The 22,064-nt window shown below is 54.1% G+C and overlaps 11 protein-coding genes across 11 annotated transcripts; 6 read left to right on the plus strand and 5 right to left on the minus strand.

The window, feature by feature from the left end:
• Nucleotides 1-829: 829 nt before the first annotated feature.
• Nucleotides 830-1,445, plus strand: CLAFUR5_04547 (uncharacterized protein; the record flags this gene model as incomplete). The annotated part of the gene is made up of 2 exons (XM_047903695.1): nucleotides 830-1,325; nucleotides 1,372-1,445. The coding sequence occupies 2 exons, from the start codon at nucleotides 830-832 to the stop codon at nucleotides 1,443-1,445; spliced, it is 570 nt and encodes a 189-aa protein (XP_047760235.1).
• A 46-nt stretch (nucleotides 1,446-1,491) lies between these two features.
• CLAFUR5_04548 (putative dihydroorotase) lies at nucleotides 1,492-2,838 on the minus strand (the record flags this gene model as incomplete). The annotated part of the gene is made up of 3 exons (XM_047903696.1): nucleotides 1,492-2,433; nucleotides 2,487-2,529; nucleotides 2,579-2,838. The coding sequence occupies 3 exons, from the start codon at nucleotides 2,836-2,838 to the stop codon at nucleotides 1,492-1,494; spliced, it is 1,245 nt and encodes a 414-aa protein (XP_047760496.1).
• A 31-nt stretch (nucleotides 2,839-2,869) lies between these two features.
• CLAFUR5_04549 (uncharacterized protein) lies at nucleotides 2,870-4,765 on the plus strand (the record flags this gene model as incomplete). Its single annotated transcript, XM_047903697.1, has 2 exons — nucleotides 2,870-4,093; nucleotides 4,133-4,765. 2 exons carry the CDS (start codon nucleotides 2,870-2,872, stop codon nucleotides 4,763-4,765), a joined length of 1,857 nt encoding a protein of 618 aa, XP_047761337.1.
• A 703-nt stretch (nucleotides 4,766-5,468) lies between these two features.
• CLAFUR5_04550 (Thiamine pathway transporter THI73) lies at nucleotides 5,469-7,264 on the plus strand (the record flags this gene model as incomplete). Its single annotated transcript, XM_047903698.1, has 4 exons — nucleotides 5,469-5,798; nucleotides 5,852-6,168; nucleotides 6,220-6,531; nucleotides 6,595-7,264. 4 exons carry the CDS (start codon nucleotides 5,469-5,471, stop codon nucleotides 7,262-7,264), a joined length of 1,629 nt encoding a protein of 542 aa, XP_047761266.1.
• A 674-nt stretch (nucleotides 7,265-7,938) lies between these two features.
• On the plus strand, nucleotides 7,939-10,027 carry CLAFUR5_04551 (uncharacterized protein; the record flags this gene model as incomplete). The annotated part of the gene is made up of 7 exons (XM_047903699.1): nucleotides 7,939-8,339; nucleotides 8,386-8,463; nucleotides 8,516-8,539; nucleotides 8,593-8,670; nucleotides 8,720-8,984; nucleotides 9,038-9,136; nucleotides 9,191-10,027. The coding sequence occupies 7 exons, from the start codon at nucleotides 7,939-7,941 to the stop codon at nucleotides 10,025-10,027; spliced, it is 1,782 nt and encodes a 593-aa protein (XP_047760531.1).
• A 367-nt stretch (nucleotides 10,028-10,394) lies between these two features.
• On the minus strand, nucleotides 10,395-11,680 carry CLAFUR5_04552 (Aquaporin-3; the record flags this gene model as incomplete). The annotated part of the gene is made up of 3 exons (XM_047903700.1): nucleotides 10,395-10,706; nucleotides 10,761-11,290; nucleotides 11,344-11,680. The coding sequence occupies 3 exons, from the start codon at nucleotides 11,678-11,680 to the stop codon at nucleotides 10,395-10,397; spliced, it is 1,179 nt and encodes a 392-aa protein (XP_047761267.1).
• A 1,595-nt stretch (nucleotides 11,681-13,275) lies between these two features.
• On the plus strand, nucleotides 13,276-15,885 carry CLAFUR5_04553 (Cell division control protein 45; the record flags this gene model as incomplete). The annotated part of the gene is made up of 1 exon (XM_047903701.1): nucleotides 13,276-15,885. The coding sequence occupies one exon, from the start codon at nucleotides 13,276-13,278 to the stop codon at nucleotides 15,883-15,885; it is 2,610 nt and encodes an 869-aa protein (XP_047760974.1).
• A 443-nt stretch (nucleotides 15,886-16,328) lies between these two features.
• CLAFUR5_04554 (Histidine biosynthesis trifunctional protein) lies at nucleotides 16,329-18,992 on the plus strand (the record flags this gene model as incomplete). The annotated part of the gene is made up of 1 exon (XM_047903702.1): nucleotides 16,329-18,992. One exon carries the CDS (start codon nucleotides 16,329-16,331, stop codon nucleotides 18,990-18,992), a length of 2,664 nt encoding a protein of 887 aa, XP_047761268.1.
• A 176-nt stretch (nucleotides 18,993-19,168) lies between these two features.
• On the minus strand, nucleotides 19,169-19,692 carry CLAFUR5_04555 (uncharacterized protein; the record flags this gene model as incomplete). Its single annotated transcript, XM_047903703.1, has 2 exons — nucleotides 19,169-19,181; nucleotides 19,232-19,692. 2 exons carry the CDS (start codon nucleotides 19,690-19,692, stop codon nucleotides 19,169-19,171), a joined length of 474 nt encoding a protein of 157 aa, XP_047760975.1.
• Nucleotides 19,693-20,055: 363 nt separating this feature from the next.
• On the minus strand, nucleotides 20,056-20,528 carry CLAFUR5_04556 (uncharacterized protein; the record flags this gene model as incomplete). The annotated part of the gene is made up of 2 exons (XM_047903704.1): nucleotides 20,056-20,152; nucleotides 20,275-20,528. 2 exons carry the CDS (start codon nucleotides 20,526-20,528, stop codon nucleotides 20,056-20,058), a joined length of 351 nt encoding a protein of 116 aa, XP_047761270.1.
• A 374-nt stretch (nucleotides 20,529-20,902) lies between these two features.
• Nucleotides 20,903-21,880, minus strand: CLAFUR5_04557 (uncharacterized protein; the record flags this gene model as incomplete). Its single annotated transcript, XM_047903705.1, has 2 exons — nucleotides 20,903-21,496; nucleotides 21,554-21,880. 2 exons carry the CDS (start codon nucleotides 21,878-21,880, stop codon nucleotides 20,903-20,905), a joined length of 921 nt encoding a protein of 306 aa, XP_047760053.1.
• Between the last annotated feature and the right edge of the window lie 184 nt (nucleotides 21,881-22,064).

The raw sequence follows: 22,064 nt of genomic DNA on the forward strand, positions 1-22,064 counted from the left end.
CTTCACGACACCATCATCTCGGCAGTATGATCACAAACAGCCACAATCAATGTACAGCCGGAGAGACGAAGACGCGAGTGTTACTGTAGGTCGAGGATGGATCCTCAATGGAGAACGGGTAGGTCTAGAGTCAGTCCGAGAGCGAGGTCGGCATGATCCTGGTCGATCATCTTGATCGTTCATCGAACATGATCCCGAATCGGCCAGGCACGATGATAGAATGCATTGCAGGAGGTCCTTGCTTGACTGGCATGTACAATGCCCAGGTGGGCTCTTCTCTTCTTCACCAACACAAACTCAAGCCTCGCGGTAGGTATCCATCTCTGTTGTCTGCTGCGCCCTAGTTCTAATCATGGCTTCGTGGATCGAGAATCAATGGCAGCAAGACAACACAGGTAGCCCGCTCCACACGCGGCATCTGAAACCCAGTAGCTTCTTGGACGACAGTGCGGTGGGCCTCACGCACATACAGCAGCCTGTGGTCGATAGAGGACTGTTCCGGCTCAGCGAAACACAAGATGATGGGCCACATGCTGCTGACCGAGGAGGATCACGCGTGGTCGCTCTACCTCCAGGTAGAAATCAAAAGCCGCCTCAAGTAAGTGCGATGGTGAGAGCTGCAACGACGTGAATCTTACCGCGCACAGCTTGCGAAAGGCCTCAAGTCATGCCACCTGAACCATGACACCCGCGACCGCGACAACGTACGAGCCATCGACCTTGAACTCGATATCGTCACGCATCCGAAGAACACAACCGCAATACTGCCAATCACACAAGCTCGCAACTCTGGCAGTCGCACGAAGCTCGTCTATGATGCCGAGATGACATGGATGGAAGCAAAACAAGGAGCGAGGGACTGTATGATACTGACAACACGATGGGATCTGACCCACGGAGAATCAAGAAGAAGATTGCGTTCCCGCGAGTGTTTGAAGGAGATATGCAGGTCCTGTGCTGGATCAAGGACTTCAGGTTCAGGACGTGGTGTGGTGATACACCTTATAGCCTGGCCGCTCATGCGTCAAACGTCACGACGAGAGGCTTCACCGCAATAGCGCAGGGCAGCATGAATGCTGAGCGACTGAGCACTACTTGGATCATCCATCGTCAGGGCAAGCCCAAAGTTGCGAGTGGTACATTCAAGAGCCTCGATGGCGACTGTTCATCGAGCACAGGCAGGATTGCCTTCCCGAAAGGCACATTCAATAGGACGCCAACTGTGCTGGTAGCCTTGAGTGCTGTCGATCATGCCGGCGGGAGAGATCTGAGGATTGGCACATATGTAACAAAGATAAACCCAGAAGGTTTCGACTGGCACTTGCGTGAGTCTGAATTTCCTGGCGCCCGAACAAGGCTGACGCTACTCAGACACCTGGGGAGATGGAAATGATCGAGCCATGCGGAGCGCCGAAGCGGCTTATGTCGCCCTTGGCTTCGTCTGATCCTGATAATCGCGGCCTTCATATTCGTCTTGCGCGAGCCACACGTCTACTTCCAGGTAGTCGCCCAGGTCATCTTGCCTCTACGGAATGGAACAACTTCGATGCCGCTGCTCTCGCTGTGCAGTAATTCTGCAATCGCTTGCGTGTTCTGACCCAGCACAATGGTCTCGTGCTTCTCATCAGCGACTTCGTAGAACTCACGGCCGAACTTTGAGAGAAAGCCTTCCAGCGCTTCTTTGGTCACCTGCTCTTCTTTGAGTACGCCGAGCTCACAGCCCTGTTGCAGAGCGCTCAGCACAAGGCCAACCGCGTGAGGCTGTGTGAAGACACCAGCGGCGACCTTGTCTGCTCGTTTGGATGTGGCCGGGTGTGGCGCGGAGTCAGTGCCAAGGAAGAACTTGGGATCACCGCTAATGGCAGTCTCGAGCAAAGCTCGTCGGTCTGATGGGTTCTTCGCGACTGGCTTGCAGAAGCAGTGCGGGTCGCCGGCCCAATCATCAACCGTGATGAACATGTGGTGCGCGGTGATCGTAGCCGCAACCTTGTTACCGCAGGACTTGACTGCTTTGATGGCAGCGGCAGAGGTACAATGCTCGAGGATGATGCGCAAGTTCGGGAAGCGTTGGTGCAGGTCGATCAGTGTTGGCAAGAAGGCTTCCTCGGCGTTCAGAACGGTGATGTCGGGGCCTGCTGATGGAGGTAGCTCGCCGTGCAGGTTCAGGATCATGTCCTGGCGTGCCATCTCCTCGAATACTGGGTAGAACTCTTCATACGACATGACACCGTGGGAGGAGTTCGTCGTCACACCATGAGGGTAGGACTTGATGTTGAGGATCCCCGCTCGCTTGGCTTCCCTGACAGTCTCTGGGCTGATGTTGGGGTGGAGATACAGCGACATGAGGAATTTGACGTCTGATTCCAGCGCTTGTAGTCGCTTCTGATACTCGAGCGCATGCTTCACCGTTGTGATCGGGGGCACGAGGTTTGGCTTGGTTGTTGTTAGCTTCACAGGTTAAGGTGAATACATATCGTGACACATACCATGACCATGACCGTATTCACGCCGCCCTGGCGGATCGTGGGTCTGGTAGAAGTCAGCATTCTATCACAGCAAGATGCATCGAGTCGCATACACTACCAGCTCTGTCATCTCTCCATCCCGCAGATGCACATGCATGTCCGCTGCGGCCGGCAACTCGAGCCCATCGAACTGCTGAAGCGGTGGGCTTGGCGCCATGGTGATGTCGTGAGGAAGTTGAATGTCAAGGAATGCTGTTGTTCGTTCGTGACTGGTGAAGCTTGGACGGAGGCTCGGTCCACAACTCAGCCACTTTCCAAAGCGATGGCCATTTCCCACACCTTCTCGTCCTCTTCCCCTTCCTCCTTTCACCATTCACCATTCACCATTCATTGTACATGATGCAATGCCCAAGGAGCCTCGATGCTACTTCAAGCAGGAGGCAACGGCCACATACGACTATGAAGGCGATGCCGCGTGGCGAACGAAGCCTTTGACACCGCAGCAGCTCCTGGTACACGATGTCCGCCTCGAAACACTGCGGCCAGACCGTGGGCCTCTACTGGAAATCAGCGAACGCCAACTCTCGACCGTAGTCCCTGACACAGCAGCTCACACGCCATCAGCCAGCTTCGTGCGCGTTGCTGAGGCCAGTGACAACCCTTTCGAGAAGCAAAAGCTTTCGAACTTGGAGGAAGACTTTGGATGGACGCGTTACTTGCGACTCGAGAGTCATCAGCAACGTGCCACCGACCCTCCAGAGTCGGCAAAGGTCCGATGGATCCACTGCTCCGCGAAGTTCCCGGAGTACCTCCGTGGGTTTCTTTGGGGATTGTCGGATGACACGCAGACTGTGGCAGATTCCATGAGGATGCTTGACCAAACCATGCAGCGGCACACACGATTCTCGAAGCATGGCAAGTATTTCGCGCCTTTCACTCAGACGTTGAGGCGGCCGTCTGGACATGGTCCGAAAACAACGTATCCAATGCTCCTCTCCGTACCGTTCTTGGACTGGACCATGCAAGGCCGGCCTCCACCGCTCAGGTTCCAGGTAGACCGCAGAGAGGGCTTCTTGTCTTCGAGATCTTCGGCTCATGTCATTCGATCGGTGCTGCAATACTTTTATCGTCTTGAAGACACCAACGACCGTGAAGGATCACAAGTTTTCGCGCGACACAAACCGTGGACCACGAATCGCGCGCTTGACTTGAAAATCCGACAATGGTACGGACACTACCCATCTGGCCTCAATGTAGATGAACTCTGGATTCTTGTGGTAGATGCAGAACATATTGTGACGTTCTCTTCCCATCAGACATGGAAGGCACGCTGGCCACCTTTACAGCTGTCGACTAGGATATCCGACGTATCGTTTCGTGGCATACGTAACAGCTTCTTTAGGGCAGACGACGCTCCAGAGTATACCGCTATCACACATGCTATAGCAAGCCTGAGTGGCGCGGTAGGATTGATGCATCGTAATTTTTGGTCGGACATCGTCTTGTGCCTGACTGATCGCTATGCTGGACATTTAAGCCACCTCCAATATCGACTCCATCGATCACCGAGCACGAAGCTCGTGATGGATCTCATAGCTTGTCAGGAGGAGCTCAACATTGTCATACAGGTCACAGAATAGCAGATTGACATGACTGAAGACCTGCAGACCCAACTCGATATCGCACAGGTCAAGTCCAACGGCAATGGATCTCCGGTCACAGCACATAAGCGGGTTCAAGCAAATCATGGAATGATTGATGAATATGACACTCCTGCCAGAAGGCTTGCTCCTCGCCGCTCCACGTTCGACCAGCTCTCCTCGTCTGAGCTTTCAGATCCGCTAGCACAACTGATTGACAACCTCCAGCGCGAGCTTGCAGACCTCAGAGATATTCGAGACAATACCGACAGACTCGTCAACAGAACAATCCAGCTTGTCAACATTCGCCTGGAAGATCATGGCAAGGCAATTCTGGTCTTCACGGTCGTTACCATCATCTTTCTCCCGCTGAACTTCGTTTCGAGCTTCTTCGGCATGAACTTCTGCGACATACGAAACATGGAGAAGACGCAATGGTTGTTCTGGGCTGTGGCTATTTGCGTGACTGTGGGAGTCGTGGCGTCTTCGGTTTTCCTCGCGTTCTCTGGAGGCGCTATAGTGGAGAAGGTACATGTATGGGAAGACACCAGGAGGGAACAGCACTTGAGTACAACGACAGCATTGAGACAGAGATCAGATAGTGGTCAGCGAGGGTTCAGGGTGCATGGTACCGACAAGGATGCATATAACTATTCGTAGAACCACATGCGTTGCCCGCAGAAGCTCGGCGACAAGTACTATTCCAGCACTGTCTTGTGCAGCCTCGTCCCGCTGAGGTTGTGGATGTGATGGCGAGAGCATGGCACCGATCGCAGCAGTCAAGATGTCTTGAGGCTTGAGCCAGCCCTTTGCAGCACAGATCAACGGCTGGCCGAGCTCCGTCACTGCTTCCCTCGTTCCCACCTCCGCAGCAATGCATCCACGACCATCATTAACATCAACATAATCATCAAAGCCGCGGGCCACATGCTGACTGGCTCACCTGCAGTTGATTACGCACACTTTCGGGCTTAATTGGCTTCTCATGGCTGACTCTATCTGCTGTTGACCTGGTCATCAGTAACTGTCAAAATCCATCAGATTGGATGGCTTCCTTGACAGCCTACACTGGCGCCCTGTTGGCACTCGTGCGTGCGCAATCAGACCATCGACGGTATCTTCGACGCCGGTTCACGACTATCTTAGACCACGACTTCGCCTGACCTGACTGGAAAAGAAGTATGGTTCGTGGCGGATGACTGCATTCCAACGACTCCCTCGATTCGCTCGAGTGAAGATTCTCTGGTCGCACACGGCACGCCACTTCACCAATTGCTGGGCTATGTTCGGAACGTTCATGGTATATCGCAAGCATCTATCATGAGTGCTGTCTCTTGTCGGCGCGGCATCTGCAGTAGTCTTGATGTTCGCGAGAGTGTTTTGGCACCTCTCGTACAAAAGGCGGGTTGGAAACACCTCGAAAGAGTACGCTGCATCTAGCTGGAGTCTCAACACACTGCTTGCCTCAGAAATGGACAACAAGATTGAGCCTTCGGCTTCCACAGTTGGGGTACCCTCGCCTGCAGTACCATCTCTTGATGTCGATGAAGCACATCGCTATCTTCAGGAGCATGCACACGCGGGCTCCGCTGGCTACGACATGGCACGCGTGATGAGAAAAGTGGACTGGCGTCTTACGCCTTTACTGTTCTTCAGCTACTTCTTCCAAGCACTTGACAAACAGGCCCTAAGTGTATGTAGGTCGAGCCACGCAATTCGAGATCAAAACACTCACATTGTGCGCAGTACGCTGCTGTGATGGGCATGCCAAAGGACCTGAACCTGAAAGGCGACGACTTCTCCAACGCCGCCACTGCTCTCTTCGTGGCACTTCTAGTGACCCAGGTACCCACGGCATATGCTTTGAATAAGTTGCCAGCGGCGAAATGGCTAGCATTCACCTCTGTGCTTTGGGGCATTGCAACCGCCCTTACTGCTACAGCACACAATTATCGGTGGCTAATGGCAGCGAGAATCCTGATGGGAGTGTTCGAAGCTGCAGTATTGCCCTCGGTGACTATGATCTGCAGTCAATACTACAGAAAGGACAAATCTGGCTTCAGGTGCGTCAATCGATGATATGAAGAGGCGCGCAGACATATTGACAAGGGCAGATTCACACTCTGGGGAGCTGCCATTGGGAGCTCCTTTGTCATCGGAGCACTACTCTCGTATGGCTTCCAACACATTCACCACGCAGCTTTGGCGAGCTGGCGAATCCTGTTCTTGGTTCTAGGATGCGTAAGCACAGTCTTCGGCTTAGCGTTGTTCTGGCTGTTACCGGACACGCCGATGAAAGCAAGATATCTCACAGACGCAGAAAAGGTGGCTATACTACAGTACGTCGCCGCCAATAAGACCGGTGTGCGTTGCAGCTCTTTCAAGTTTGCTCAGCTTGTGGAGATCATTCGTGATCCACAGATATGGTATGTCCTGACACTGCCGGATTGCGCCATGGCATCCTGTTGACGGGCACTCACGTTTCGCAGGATGTCAACGATTCTCACCACCGTGGTCATGCTGTCGACAGGTTTCACCCTTAGCTACACCGCGCCCGTCATAGCAGGCTTCGGCTTCCCAGCTCCCTATGCCGCTCTACTAGTAGCTCCTGGTGGTGTCGTCACTCTCCTTTCATCTTGGCTAGCTGGCTATCTGCTCAACACGGGCATGCCACGTGCTGTGGTCGTGGCCGCATTGTATGTCCCGGTGGTAGTCGGCGCGTCTCTGTTGGCCTTCGCACCGGTCACGAACCGTGCGGCCTCGCTCACCGGCATATACCTCGTTAGTTGTTCTACGGCGGCATATTGTGTCATGTATCAGTGGGCGTCTGCTAATGTTGCAGGCCGGACAAAGCGCACGGCCATTATGGGCCTCATCACAGCTGGATTCGCGGCCGGAGCGTTGATTGCGCCTCAGACCTTTAGAGATCAGGAGGCTCCTCACTTTATGTCGGCTAAGATAACACTCTTTGCGACACAGCTAGCTTCCGTCATCCTTGCGGGACTGTGGGGAGCATACTACTGTCTTGTGAACCGACATCGCAACTCCCGATACGGCAGCGCCACGCTTCTGCGGCACGACGAGGCAGCATCCATGCAAGCTGAAGTCTGGGAAAATATCACGGACAGGGAGCGAAAGTCCTTTCGTTACGTGCCGTGATTCACCGAACAAGGATGCGGCTCGAAAAGATGTTCCCGGACGACGACACCACGGCTGAGCAACGCTCGGCGCCACATGCATCAGCAGATCGGCGGATTTCCGTGTGAATGCTCGAGCTTTCATGTTCATCTTGGTGGCACTGTAACAAGTCGCAGACTGGATGTCTGGAGACAGAGCCAACTGACCGTGGTCACGTTATGCGACTGGTCGACTGCACAGCATTAGCATCGAAAGATGGGTCAAGCTTAGGAGGCCATTCCTGCATATCACGAAACGAACAGTCGGTCCCTCTCATTTACAGCTTGTGTGAGTCATCTTTGTCGCCATCTGTACTTACACGCAGAGCGTTGTACAAGCAAGCCTCAATTACCGGTTCCAAGTCTGGCGGTCTGTACAACGTCACCCCCACAACTGTCTCACGCAGGGGTGCATAAAGGATCTGATGCCGTGCGATATGGTGCCTACGCTAACACCCGCCGCACTGGATGTCGAATGCTACAGAGTCCACGCCCGTAAGACCCAGGCTATACTCTAGTACCTCGATATCATTACTGCTTCGATCGAGGGACACTCCTGGTCACAGTGGCAGTGGTGTTTAGCTCAATGATTCGCACAGTTCTGGACACTCGATTCGACAGCTCGGCGCAAGCCACCATCTATCAAGTCCTGCCTGCATGATGGACACTGTTGAGTGTTTGAGCTCAATGCCGGAGTTGCACACGGGCCTACTGCCTTTCGCACGGGTGGTGATGGGCACACTGGGCGGGCGGTATATGTACCAACGCAACTCACAGCTGAGATTCTCTTCTGTTCATCAGAGTCCTCGCCTTCGTTCTCCAGGCTCGTATACCATGACTATGGCAGCCATCCAGAGTCTGCTGATTCTTTCGCTTACGGCATTCGCCTCTGCCAACCCTCGTCCCAGGGTGAATGCACGCCAGGACGGCGGCGACTTCTGTGCAGGCTTCATTACCGATTGCTTATCTACGGCAACGGCAACCACTACACCGGCATATCTTACTCAGCTCTGCGGTGCAGCAACGTCTCTGTCCCTCGCTACCAGGACTATCACAAGGTATGAGGGAAGCACAATGCTGATGCAGTCGACTAACGTAATTTAGACAACCACGAACCACGACGACAATCACAGTGCCTCGATCCACTGTCTACAGCCCAAGCGCAACAGAGACCATAACATCGTGCGTGTTGGACATCATCAGCTCGTGCGGACTGACTAATCGTGTGGTGCAGGACCTCGACCATTGGTGCAACAACGTGATATGCCACCTCACCTCCCATGATTGTTGATAAACTGCTGACACCAACAGTACTGTTACGAGCAATGTCACCGTCACGGCTGGTACCAGTCCAGTTCATCTCAATACCACTACTATATCCATCACCAGGTTCGTGCTTGTTGCTTGATTGCTTGGCGCATTGTTGACTCGCTCCCAGAACCTCTTATGACTACACTTGCTCAGGGACCGATGGCCCGGTTGCCTCCCCGCCTACTACTAGTGAGCCGGCCACTACAGGCGTCGTCACAGTGGTCAGGCGCCAGAATCAAGCTCCAAATTGTGTCGCCACATACCGAACAGAGTGTGGCAACGCTGTCATCAGAACAGCCTGTAGTTCTCTAGGCTTCACATCCGTCAGTACCAGGACAGTCACTCGGACCAGCACGGTCTTCACTGGGACGACAAGCACCGCTACACGAAGCGTGAGTAATTTCGGCCATGCTATGCTCACAACACAGATGCTGAGATCTGGTAGATCACTCGCGGCGTTAGCATCGTGAACAACGCCACAACTATCACGGAGATTTCTACATCCTCTCAGCTGAGATCTAGCACAGAAGTTGTGACGATAACGGTAAGTGCACGCTCAAACTCCTCGTGGAAGAGGCTGTAGTACTGATTTCTGAAGGTCCCGGCCACACCCGGCGTTATCTCGACAGCCACCGTTTTTACAACAACAACCATTACGACAGCCACGTCAGTTCCCTCATCCTTCAGGATCCTGATCAGGAATACCACCACAGGTGCCACCAGGGCCGTAGGCTCCCGTGTCATTGACGGTGGCTGGGCACTCGCTGTTCCTGGCGATAACACAAATGGCGACAGCTTCACTATTGACCCCGTTGGCCCCGGTAACAACCCCACTGGCCCCAACAATACCCATCTCGTCGACCTTAGTACCCTTCGTGCCGTTGCTGTCAAGTACAACGTCAATGTCAGGCCCTACCTCCTCCTATTCGCGGCAAGGGACGACTTAGTCAACAATGGCGCCGTCACCGTCCCTTCGTTCTCCGCATGCAATGGACGACTTTTCGCAGACGTTCCAGGCGGCGCAAGATCGGTATTTGGAGTCTGCGATGGAGTCTTGTCGCTGGGAGATGACGGTGCAAGAGGGTTGGCCGGGTGTGAGATCGTCGTGCCGGAGCTTGATCCTGCTTCTGTGAATATCACCACGAGTGCTTCGCCTACCGGTCCTACGACTGAGGTGCCGACTGCACTGCCTACCGATACCATTGCATCTTCCACGACTACAGATACCACCACAACTCCTGCCGATACCACTACTAGCAGCAGCAGCAGCAGCACTTCTGAGACCACGATACCAACTGCTGAGCCAACGGCACCGGTGGGAGATGGCGATGGGAATGGTGATGTTACCACGCCTACAACACCCCCAATCGGGGACGATGTACCTACCGACAATGGTGGGGATACAACCACACGCGGTGTTACTCCACCTGTTTAAGCGCAGATTTACCATCCCTACTGACCATCAACACAAGAAGTCCAACACTTCACAGGCGCGCACATTGCCACACGACGGCGGAGGTTTACAATCTGACATTGAGGAGTCTTTGACGTTTGGGTAATTTTCATAGCTCATACCTTCATGAAAAGGACAAAACTTTTCCGCGCAGATGGCGTTGACATTTCTTGGTTCTTTGACATTTACATTATGAAATACATGTCGTGCTATAATACACCAGTAAGAGAGATTGCTCTCACAGTCCGATGGTTCCGTACTCCCATCGCCAAATGAACAGTCGGTACTGTTCGACCCCGAGTCCTAGCAAGGTGTCCCAAGACTTTAAACATAACTCAGTAAGTCACACCTAGACCATACCCTCTTGCTTCTGCTTCCTGAGACGCTGCTTCATGGCGCCGTATGGGTTGATGACCTGACCAATGCCCCAGTACGGCTGGTTGACTGGACTTTCACCGGTAAAGATAAACAGATCGTATACGATACCGCCAAAGAGGCAGCCGACCATTGGTGCGACCATTGGGATCCAGAAGTAGTAGCCGCCAGCGGACCATACATCTGTCCCGTAGCCGACACAGTATGTCCAGAGTCTTGGACCGAGATCACGAGCCATGTTGATGGCGAAGCCGGTTTGCCAGCCGAAGCAAGTAGCGATGCCGAACTGTCAGGGGTGTCAGTGGACTAGGGTGGAAGACGTAAGGATGAGGTGACTTACCATGACGAAGAACAAGCAAAGCGGGAACCAAGCACCGCTAGCAATGAATGCACCCTTGTTGGAGTCGTCCTGGAGTGCGAAGATCATGAACATAAGGACTGCGCTGGCCAAGAACTGCTCGAAGAATTGTGTAGTCCTGGTGGTGAAGTCCGCTGGGTAAGTGGCGAAGATGCCAGCCGTCGAGGTGTTTCCACCCACCGATCGAATACCGTAACCTTCTGTCATGTTGATGGCGTCGATGTAGTTGGCGTACACAACACCAGCAGCTAAGAATGCTCCGAGGATTTGTGCAGTCCAGTACATGGGCAGACGTCGCCATGGGAGCTTGCGAAGCAGGCAGCTAGTAAGGGTCACAGCTGGGTTCAAGAAGGCACCACTGTTTCCAGCGACGTAGATACCCAGCATGAGACCAATACCGAAAGCCCAGTTGATGTCTTGCCAACCGCCATAGTTCCACCCGCCCGGGTACTTGGGGTTGAATTCGCCGTTTGGCGACTTGCTCAAGGAGACTTGTGCGATGCCTCCGAGACCTGTGGTATGTCAGTTGATGTTACTCGACAGCAGAGTTGGAACCAATGCATACCGAACAGAACCAAGATGAAGGTGCCCCACATCTCAGCAAAAGGCTCCTTCAACGCGATCTTGATCTTGCCCCAAAGGAAGTCATTGTGAGGAGCAAGGTCATGCTCCTCATCGAGAGCAGCTTCTGGGTTGAGGCCGAGCCACTTCCTCTTGTTCATAAGCTTGACGGTCGTCTTGCGCTCATCCAATTCGCTGTTGTTCGAGAACGTCCGGGATTGCTGAGCCTCCAGATCCGCCATGGCATTGGATGGCATAGGTGTGTCGGGCGACTTGATGTACTCGGTGTCGGAGTCGCTCTGAGCACCCATCTTGAGGGTCTGGCCGTCAAGGGAAGCCATGATGTCGACGGTGTTGGTCGACTGTACCTGTTGCGAAGTGCTCTCGAAACACGAAGGCCCCTTTGAAGCAAGAAGGAAGGCTCGACCTTAAGTTCCAATCAAAGGATGCTATGGGAAGGGATGCTTGAACAGGAACGAGGAGAGGCCGTAGAGCAGAGACCCTAATATACAGATAGAGGTGGACTGACACTGACTTACCACCCAGCCCCAACCGTAGCTAGTGTACAGGTTCCACCTGGAGGGTATCGTGAAAGCTCGTGCTGTCTCCACCACGAGCAGGCGTCGAGTCAGCATAGCGAGTGCTCATCAACCACAACGGCGAAGTATCGTGCGATCATGAGCAACATCGCTCGATGCCGATGATCTTTGGCTGCGGTGACGCTCCCGAGGATGCAGGAACCGATGCACATTGCATACGCCGCTGACTGACACCCACAGAAAGGGAGCTGCAACCATATCCAGGTACCAGGTGGTCAAAGCCCAGCACAGTGCCATTGAAGCTGTCGCTGGCCAACCAGATGTAGTCTGTACGGTAGTTTCTGCAGCCTCCCGCCCGGGGACGCATTGAGCGAAGTCTAATCCGAGATCTTTCGAGTCAGCAAGTGCATTGTGTGACGTTTTGGATCGTTGATCAGGCATTCTCGCAGGACGCAGAGAAGAAAGGCCCCAAGCGTACTAATTCGATGTTTACTTTGCCTGTTGGAGTCAGTAGAGTCAGTTTCACGACGCCCATTTGAGGGCTGACGTTCATTCAACCGCAAGGTGAACCCTGCATCGACAGAGAGCATAACTTGTGGCAACGAGGCCAGTCTTGTATAGCTGCTGTACATCATTCTCGACATCGACATGTTGGCATTGCGGACTATGGTGAAGCATTTGTCGTCGCCGGACGCCTCTCCACTGCACAGCAGCGCAACGGCTGGCAGAATCAGCCACGGAGGGAAGCTTCCTTCGGGATCGGCGTGGTATTGACTCGTAGGCTGCGCAAGCTGATTCGAGTCTTGGGAGCAGCAATGCGAACGTCATTGCTCTCGTCAACGACATGGAGCGTACATGACTTATGATAACCAGCATCAGTAGTGCATGTAAGCTGCATGTGATACAGTGATGGAGCGGCGTTGGTCGAAGTGAAGACGAGGAAGAGGTAGGTGGTGTTGTAACTGCAAACTCCTGGAGCGTGCGTCCCTCTCGGTCGTGCCTTCCGCGACTGCAAGATTGGGATCGGTCGCATCATGCCGACAATCACCCGGCGGCGGCAAGCGCGAACGACGCGCGACCGTGCTCGCTTTCGGGAAGGCCAGTCGCGTGTCTGCTCACAACATTCTATGCTCTGCGACGTGTAGACACAATTGACTTGGCCGACAAGACGAGCTGGACCATTGTTGGACGAATGATCGGAGACCGGAATCACTTCATCTGTTCAAGACCCCTTCTGTAGACTTACAACCTCGACATCACCGCCAGGACGCGTCCAAACATCTTTTGTCCAGCACGCGATCCATCTTCCCGTCAGCATTGCACGCCCATGAACATCCTACGAAGACGACAGCCACGGTCCCGGTGCTCGCAGTAGGGTACTGTGGGACGCTCACAAGATGTACATCCCCCGAGAGCAGGCCTCGGGCCTTTACACACACCTAATACGATCAACACATCCTTCCTCGTCGCCCGTCCTCGTCTTGACTTCGGTCACGGTCGACAGTCTATGTGCGACGCGCATACTTACTAGCCTACTCAAACGGGACTTCGTACCACATACCATCATCCCAGTCTCCGGTTATGCAGATCTGCAACGCGCCGGAGCTGACTTGGTTTTGCCATTGACGCGCCAGCGTGGAGGAGATGGCGGGACTGTCGTGTGTCTTGGACTTGGCGGGACTGTAGCGCTGGAAGATATCCTAGGACTGGATGGGAGGACACAAGATGGTGAGCTGTCAGACGAGGGCATGGACGAACATGGTGTGGAGGTGTGGGTCGTTGATTCGCATCGCCCTTGGAATCTGGAGAATGTTTTCGGCATGCCAGCAACACAACAAAGAGAGGGCGAAGCTGCCAGTAGACGACCGGGTGTGCACGAAGGCAAAGTACTTCCTGGCTACCAGCCGGGCAAAGGCGGCATAATCGTATGGGATGATGGGGATCTGGAAGCAGAGCTCAAAGCTGAAAAAGCAGCCTACTTTGCGTTGCAGGGCATGCCAGAGACCACCGAAGACGACCTTGCGCTCGACGATGGTGAAGACGATACAGGTGCTGAAGCGGATGCTGAAGACGATGCCGAGGAGTCGAGCACCGGGCAGAAGCGAAAACGCAGTGCATCACCCGAGGATTCAGATGCAGAGTCCGCCTCGGAAGACGAAGCAGACAGGCCGAGGCGACGGCGAAGAAGCAACTCTGGCGATGATATTGCTATACCGTCCTCACCTGGCGGCAACCCGCTGTCGGCTCAATTGGATATCACATCGACCCCTCCGCCAATGCCTTCATCACCGCCCAAGAGGAAGGAACCGTCTGCACAGCAGATGCGCAAGCAGCTTCTGAAGCTCACGAGGAAACACGAAGCTACACTCGACAAGTACTACGACCTTGGAACGAGTGGCGCTGAGCCTGTCAGCAGCATGATATACGGTTTGGCTTCCGAGCTAGGCCGAGATGACAACGAAGTCCTGTGGTTAGCGATCGTTGGTGTCACCTCTGTGACCATGTCGCCGGCTCACGATCGGGGCAAGTTGGCACCTTTGCGAACGTTGCTCCAGGACGACGTTGTGCGGCACAATCCCATCCCCAGAGAGGACCTGCAACGATCACAAAGCGTCGAAGGCATAATCCCCACCACAGCAAGAGGCCCGACAGACAAGAGTATCAAGCTATCACCCGAGCCTCGCTTCCTGCTCATTCGCCACTGGAGTCTGTACGACTCAATGCTACACTCACCGTACTTGGCCACGCGCCTCCATGTATGGTCAGACAATGGGCGGAAGAGACTACACAAGCTCCTGGCTAAGATGGGCATCAGCTTGCAAGAAGCGGCAAAGGGATATCTTCACATGGACTCAGAGTTGAAACGATCATTACGGAAACGCATTCTGAAGTTCGCCGAGCAGTACAACCTAGATGGTCTGGTGCCTGGAGACAACGGCGCGAAGGGCAAGGACGGCTGGGGATTTGTACGGTCTTGGGGCTGGGAAGGCACATGGAGCGCTGAAGATGTTGCGATTGTCGTCGGTGCTATTCTCGAGGTTGGCACGGACTCAAGTCTGTTCCCTGACCTCAAGTACCGCAGCTCCGGACCAGGTCCAAGCTACAACACGCGAGTACGCAACCTTCCAACCCCACCGCACTCCTCCGATGATGGGATGGGTGATGACAACGCGGCAGAAGTCCCAGACTATGTTACGCAGCGCTTCTTCCGAGCTTACGACTCGCTGGCCCCTACAAAGGGCCTGCAGACGCTATCAAAGAACCTTCCTTCTGCGCAGAACCTCTACAAAGCAATCCTGCGAGTGGGTTCTGCCCTGATTAGCAAGAAGCAGATTCGTCATCTTCGAGCGTTTCGGATGGGCGTCGTGAAAGAAGGGCCCGATGTTCCACTCTTCACGCACCCCGGCGCCTTGGTGCGTCTGGCTGCGTGGGTAGGCGAGGCTGTGTCGGTTCTCGAAGCCGAGAAAGGTCGCAAACCCGGCAAAACCAGCAATGAGGCCTTGGTTCTCGGCTGTCTCGACGAAGGCCGCGGCGTCTATGTCGTCGTCGGTCTGGGCGGAGGTAATGGGTGGAGTGCAAGTGGCAAGGTCCGGTCAAAAGCTGAACTCAAAGAGCGCGAAGAGCGCAAGAAGCGAAAGGCTGCGGAGAAAGCGACGCAGAAGGCCACACGAGCGCGAAAGCGAGCAGAGCGGAAACAAATGCGTAAGGAACGCAACGCTGCCAATGGACTCGATTCGGATGTTGAAGATTCGGAGTCTGACGCGGAGACAGAGAGCGCTTCCTCGGACTCAGACGACTCGGAGAATGACTCGGATTCTGATGATGAGACAGGCAGCACGAAGAAGACCCGAGGTCTGAATCGGTTTGGCCAAGCCTTCCAGCAGGTCGTCGAAGAGACAGGCTCTCGAGTACGTATCGACTCTTTCGAGCACAGTGTGGTGGAGGTGAAGAAAGAAGATCTACCCTCTTTCCTGGAAGCACTCAGCTTGAAGACGGTGGTGGGGTAGCGTGGAGCTGGTGGTGTTAGAGGTTGAAATGCATGACGGCGTCACGGATCTCTTTTGCTTGCATGGTCTGATGAAGTGTTGGAAAGTGTTGGCATGGCAAGACATTGCATTGCTGGGGAATGGCGTTTTGCTTGATATCATCTCTCCTGAGCAGCGTTTACATACACAGTACACCTATACGAATGGCAGATGAAGCTTCACGCTCGATTCGAAGATAGTGTCGGTGTCTCGTACGTGGAATAGATATGCCATTGGAGTGTTCGTTGAAGCTGACGAGGGCTATGGCAATGCAGCATGTTTGTACAGCACAGTAAGCGATGACGGATGGACAGGGATGCACTTTCCCTCGGTGGGGTCTATACAGTCATCCCAGAAGTCGCATCTTGTTACCAGACAGCCATTGCCTCACTTGTTTCTCTCCCCAAGACCAACTTCCACACACAATGGCTGCTTCGAGTATAGCAGAGCGGTCGCCGCCGTATCTGGCTGCAATTGATCTGTCGGAATGCTCTACCTTGGCACAAGTTGAGAGTGTCAAGGAACTGGCCTATGCTGGTGGTCTGGTCGCCCAAGTGACGACTGAGGACATTGACAGTGCACTGCAGTTGCTGAAGGAAACCGGTGGCCGCTACTCGATATACCTGGACGTGTCGACGCTCGAATCGCAGCAGGACATTGTCGATCTGCTCGACGCCGGCGCAGCGAAAGTGTTCGTCGGCAGCCAGCAAGCGGCATCGCTGAAGAGTGTACCGACAGTGGAGGACCACCGAATCGTCTACCACCCGACAGCTTCGGTGGGCGATGCGACCGCTGCACTCGATGGCGCTGCCTTTGGACTTTTCCTCCAGAATGTTGGCAGTGTCAATGCCGTCGGCACAATCCTGCAGCAGCTGGGAAAGGACCGGCCTCCAGTCTATGTTTCGAAGCTGCACATTACCGAGCAGGAGGCAGTAGAGCTGGGCAAGCAGGACGCTGTGCCCATCATACCCTCGCAGCTCCTCACTGTTGCTGCTGAGCCTGCTGACGGCCAGATCCGAATCGCACCTCTACTACTGGCACAAACGAAGAGCGATCGACCAGATGGACTATTCACAACATTGGTCACAGACGAGCGTGGGGTTGCCCTGGGCTTGGTATACAGCAATGAAGAGAGTGTGGCAGAGAGCTTAAGATGTGGGCGCGGAGTATATCACAGCAGAAAGCGAGGGCTATGGAGAAAAGGCGACACGAGCGGAGACTGGCAAGAGTTGGTGCGGATAGAGGCCGACTGTGATCAGGATACATTATGCTTCGTGGTCAGGCAGCAAGGACACGGGTTCTGCCACTTGCAAACTGCTACATGCTTCGGGCAGTATAGAGGACTGTCGAAGTTGCAGAAGACGCTGCAGAGTAGGAAGAGATCAGCCCCAGAGGGGTCATATACTGCACGTCTGTTCAGTGATTCCAACATGTTGAATGCCAAGATCATGGAGGAGGCTGCGGAGCTCTGCGAAGCGCAGTCGAAGGAGGACATCGCAGCGGAAGCGGCAGATGTGCTGTACTTTGCTCTGACCAAGGCGACAGCGGCTGGCGTGACGCTGGAAGACATTGAGAGGAATCTTGATGCGAAGAGTGTCAAGGTGAAACGAAGAAAGGGCGACGCCAAAGGACCATATGCGGAGAAGTTTGGCGTAAACGGATCTGCTACGAACGGCACACCAAGCAAGGAGGAAGTGCGTGAAGCAGAGTCGAAGCCAAAGCGCAAGGAAGACCCAGCTGGCCTGAGTGAGAGCGGTCGCATTGAGATGCGCAGATATGTCACATCGAAGGAATCCCCAGAGACTATACAAGAAGTGCTCAAGCGGCCCTCGCAACGATCGACAGACAAGATCATGAACATTGTAAACCCTATCATCAAGGACGTTCGCGAACGAGGTGACAAAGCGCTACTGAATTATACGCACAAGTTCGAAAAGGCCACATCCCTCACATCACCAGTTCTGACAGCACCGTTCCCCGAGCACTTGATGCAATTATCGCCTGAGGTCATCGAAGCTATCGACATCTCCTACGAGAATATTCGCAAGTTCCATGCAGCACAGAAAGAGGAGAAGCCACTTGAGGTCGAGACCATGCCAGGCGTAATCTGCTCCCGCTTCGCTCGACCTATAGAAAGTGTAGGCTGTTATGTGCCTGGTGGTACAGCAGTTCTTCCTTCGACTGCGCTTATGCTTGGAGTACCGGCGCAGGTCGCGGGCTGCAAGAACATCATCCTCGCGTCGCCGCCTCGAGCTGACGGGTCTTTGACACCAGAGATTGTGTATGTGGCTCACAAAGTTGGCGCGAAGCAAATCGTCCTTGCAGGTGGCGGCCAAGCCGTTGCTGCGATGGCATACGGTACTGAGAGTGTCAACAAGGTGGACAAGATTCTTGGGCCTGGCAACCAGTTTGTCACGGCGGCGAAGATGATCGTCAGCAACGACACGACCGCCAACGTTAGCATCGACATGCCAGCAGGACCTTCCGAAGTTCTGGTGATCGCAGACAAGACGGCGAATCCAGCATTTGTCGCTTCTGACCTCCTCAGTCAAGCAGAACACGGTGTCGACTCCCAGGTCGTCTGTATTGCTGTCGGCCTCAACGAGTCACAGCTCCAAGCCATCGACGACGAACTCCACGCCCAAGCCATGGCCCTCCCACGAGTCGACATGGTCCGCGGCGCAATCTCTCACTCCGTCACCCTCGTCACCGAAACCATGGAAGAAGCAATGCGCCTGTCCAACGACTACGCACCCGAGCATTTAATCCTGCAAGTCGAAGATCCCCTCGCTGTGCGCGAGACGGTGATCAACGCTGGCTCCGTCTTCTGTGGACAGTGGACGCCAGAGAGCGTGGGTGATTACTCTGCTGGTGTCAACCACAGTCTTCCGACTTACGGCTATGCGAAGCAGTATTCGGGAGTCAATCTTGCGAGTTATGTCAAGCACATCACGAGTAGTAATTTGACGGCGCAGGGTTTGAAGAATGTGGGTAAGGCGGTGATGACGCTGGCGGGCGTGGAGGAGTTGGAGGCGCATAAGAGGGCGGTGGAGATCAGGCTGAGGTATATGACCGAGAACGGTCTGTAAACGAGGTGATGAGGTCACGAGGTGGTTTGCATTTATAGAGCCATATACATTTGTACAGAGCTTAAGGGCCATGATTTCGTCCTTTGTGTTGACTCAGACTGTCCGCTCCCTTGATTCCGTACATCTCACTACTTCAATTGAGACTTGGATCACTTGCGGCGAAACACCTCATCGGTTTAAGCTGTTCCACTGGATACGGTCAACACGCGCGAAGATGACAGAAGATTCAATGTGCTTACTGGACCAAGCTAGAACTGCCATTTGAGCCAAGGTTGGTGGAGCAACTTGACCGATTCGCCCTCGTGAACTGCTTCGTGTTGAGTATCTTCTTCCTCGAAGATCTGAGCGCCTCCTGTCGCTGAAAGATAGCCCCGTGGATCCAATTGCTTTGCTCGATGTCGTATGCGAGTACTTGCAGCATATCGAAATGGCTTTCTGGCAGGCTGCACAACCAGCGCTCGAGGAGCTCGCGGTCGGATGTGATTAGCCTGGTATTTCGGTAGTAGTGGTACTTGGCAAAGACATCACAAGTCTTTCTGTTGACATGGAGGCTGAGTGGCGGGTTGTATTGTTGCGTGCGGTTGAATGTCCTTGGGTTGTCATAGATGACACTGTCGAAGATGAGGTCTTGGAGTTCTTGTGGCAGACCTTGTATCCGGTCGTCAAGGGAAGGCGGCTCGTCGCGTGGTGGGAGAGCCATGTTGGGGAAGTTGCTGTGATGAAGTCGTGGAGTGGACGAAGTGAAGGAAGAGGGTAGGCGACCGTCTTTTGGAAGCGAAAGCTTGAGCCAAGGATCTCACATGCGAGAATCTAGTCTGGTGTGCTGAGATGCTATGCATTGCACCATAGTGCTTTGCCCCATCCCTGCGATAAGGCTATTGTCACTTTCATTGGAAAGTGTATACGAGCGAGCCCCTTACTTCCATTCCCACTTGCGCTATGACTTCAGGTCCCGTCACAGGTCATCGTCCCACTTGAGCGGCACGCGGCTCATGCCTGGCAGCATTGTTATGGTTTCAGCTACCGCGGTCAGTGGCTGTCTTCACGTACCTACTTTGAACACTTACATTGGCGGCCCGAGGCCGATGGCGATAGTCTTGTAGTAAAATCCCTCTTCATCCCAGTAATACGTTCTGCAAGTGAAGCGCGTGAGGTCCAGGCTGGAACTTGCCATCAACTTGCAACGGTGGTCTTGGGCGCAAAAGTTTCCGGTGCTGACGATCTGCAGCATGTCGCGATGAGCTGGATCCATATGGCGGAACCACAAGGCCCCGAAGTTCACTTGGCCACTCTCGTCTGGAAAACGCCGGTGTGGAAAATGTAGCCTCCGCCGTAGTAGTGGTTGGCGAACTTGGCTCGTGTTGCTCGACTGATTTGCAAGCCAAGTGGTGACTTGTACTTGCCGTCGATCGCCATCGTGCAAAACGAGTCGTGAATGCCAATGGTGAGGTCCAGAATGCTGTCTTGCAGTTCCTGTGGCAGAGCTTGGACTCTGTTGTCGAGGGTCGGAGGCTCTGGTGGCGTTGGAAGTGCCATGTTGTTTCTGTTGTGTTGGAGTTACATGTATTCAGACGAAGAAAGGGGATGAGAGGGAGAAGGAAGAACAGTCAACGCGCTTTCCCAATGCTGAGGTGACGCGCGCTGTAAACCTGACGGGAAACTCACATGCGAAAGTCTAAATCGGCGCAGCTGCACTTCACCTCATCAGGTCCGGGTAGGAGCACCCGGACTCAAGGACATGGAAATACTTGGAAGTACCGCAGTATACTCACAATGCGTCCTACTCTTGACTTCACAGCTCGAGGAGCTCGCATCGCACCATATAGCAAGACTCTGAAGCACCATGGCTACTTCGGTGCCATTCTCTGCTTCACCACCAACCCAGTTTTTCCCGCGAACACACAACATCGTTACTTCGCCTCAGTAGCAGCAGCAGCAGCGTCCTCCTTCTTCTGACGCCTAATCGCAGCAAGCTTTCTCTCAACCGCCAACTTCTGCATGTCCGCCTTCATCTGAATCTCCTTCAGCTGATACTCCAGGTCCTCCTCATCCTCCGTCTTCCTGATCTTACTAGCGAAGTTGTCCTTGTTCTCGCTCCGGTGACGCTTTTTGGCACGCTCCTCGCGCTTGGAGGAAGCGTCATCGACCGGGTCGTAGTCATTATCACGGTGATCATCGTTGTCTTCGTCAGAGTCGATGTCGATGACTTCCTTCTTGGTCTGAGATTGGCCTGGAGCAGGCTGCGGTGGAAGTCTGCGCTTCTCGCCAGTCTGGGAAGTGTCGACGCCGCTGGCATTGATCATGGTGTTGGCTGCTGGGTACGGTGGCGGTGGGATTGATGGTGCTGGCTGTGGCGAGGGGGTGCGAAGAGACTCTGGGCGGACTGGTCCTGGAACCTTTCTGGCGAGTTCAGGGAACTCTCTGCGGGTGTCGACGATGGCTAGATAGGCGGTCTTGGGGTCGCCCCTGTTGGTCTCTACGTGTGTAGCACGTTCGACAAGTCGCTATGTTGGTTAGCGTGTGATGTACCAAGTAGCGTTGATGCCCGGAGTGTTACTCACATCCTCAACGTCCACCATGTCCATCCACGCCTTGTCTTCTCTCGCAGGTCCGCCGGTCGGCTTATACTTGTTCTCCACCGATCTGAACTTCCCCTGGATGATAGCTCGGGCGCTACGTGTCACACGCTGTCTCAGTGAGTCCAGCTGCTTCTTTGCTTTGGTGTCTCGAGCTGCGAGCTCAGCGGATGTCATGCCCTCAGAAACAGCCATGTCTTCTTGTGCCTCAGACTGCTGCGGAGGTGGATGAGGGTGCTGTTGGTGATCTCGTTGGTGTTGTGACTGCGTAAAGAAGTGATGTAGGCGATGGTAGTTCAATGTCACGAGCATCAGTCTCGTGTAAAAGCCTGCGCGAGCCGCAGTGGGTCCAGTCGAGCGCTTGGTTGTGAGTGAATGAAGCTTGAGAACGTACACAGGTAGAATGTTCTGAAGCCTGCTACTGTTGTTAGCTGTCAAGACAGATCAGCTTGGGACTTCAAGTTTGAATATTTATCACATAGGATTTATCGGCCTG

Source organism: Fulvia fulva, chromosome 4 (assembly GCF_020509005.1).
Source record: "Fulvia fulva chromosome 4, complete sequence".
In the NCBI taxonomy this organism is placed as follows: domain Eukaryota; kingdom Fungi; phylum Ascomycota; class Dothideomycetes; order Mycosphaerellales; family Mycosphaerellaceae; genus Fulvia; species Fulvia fulva.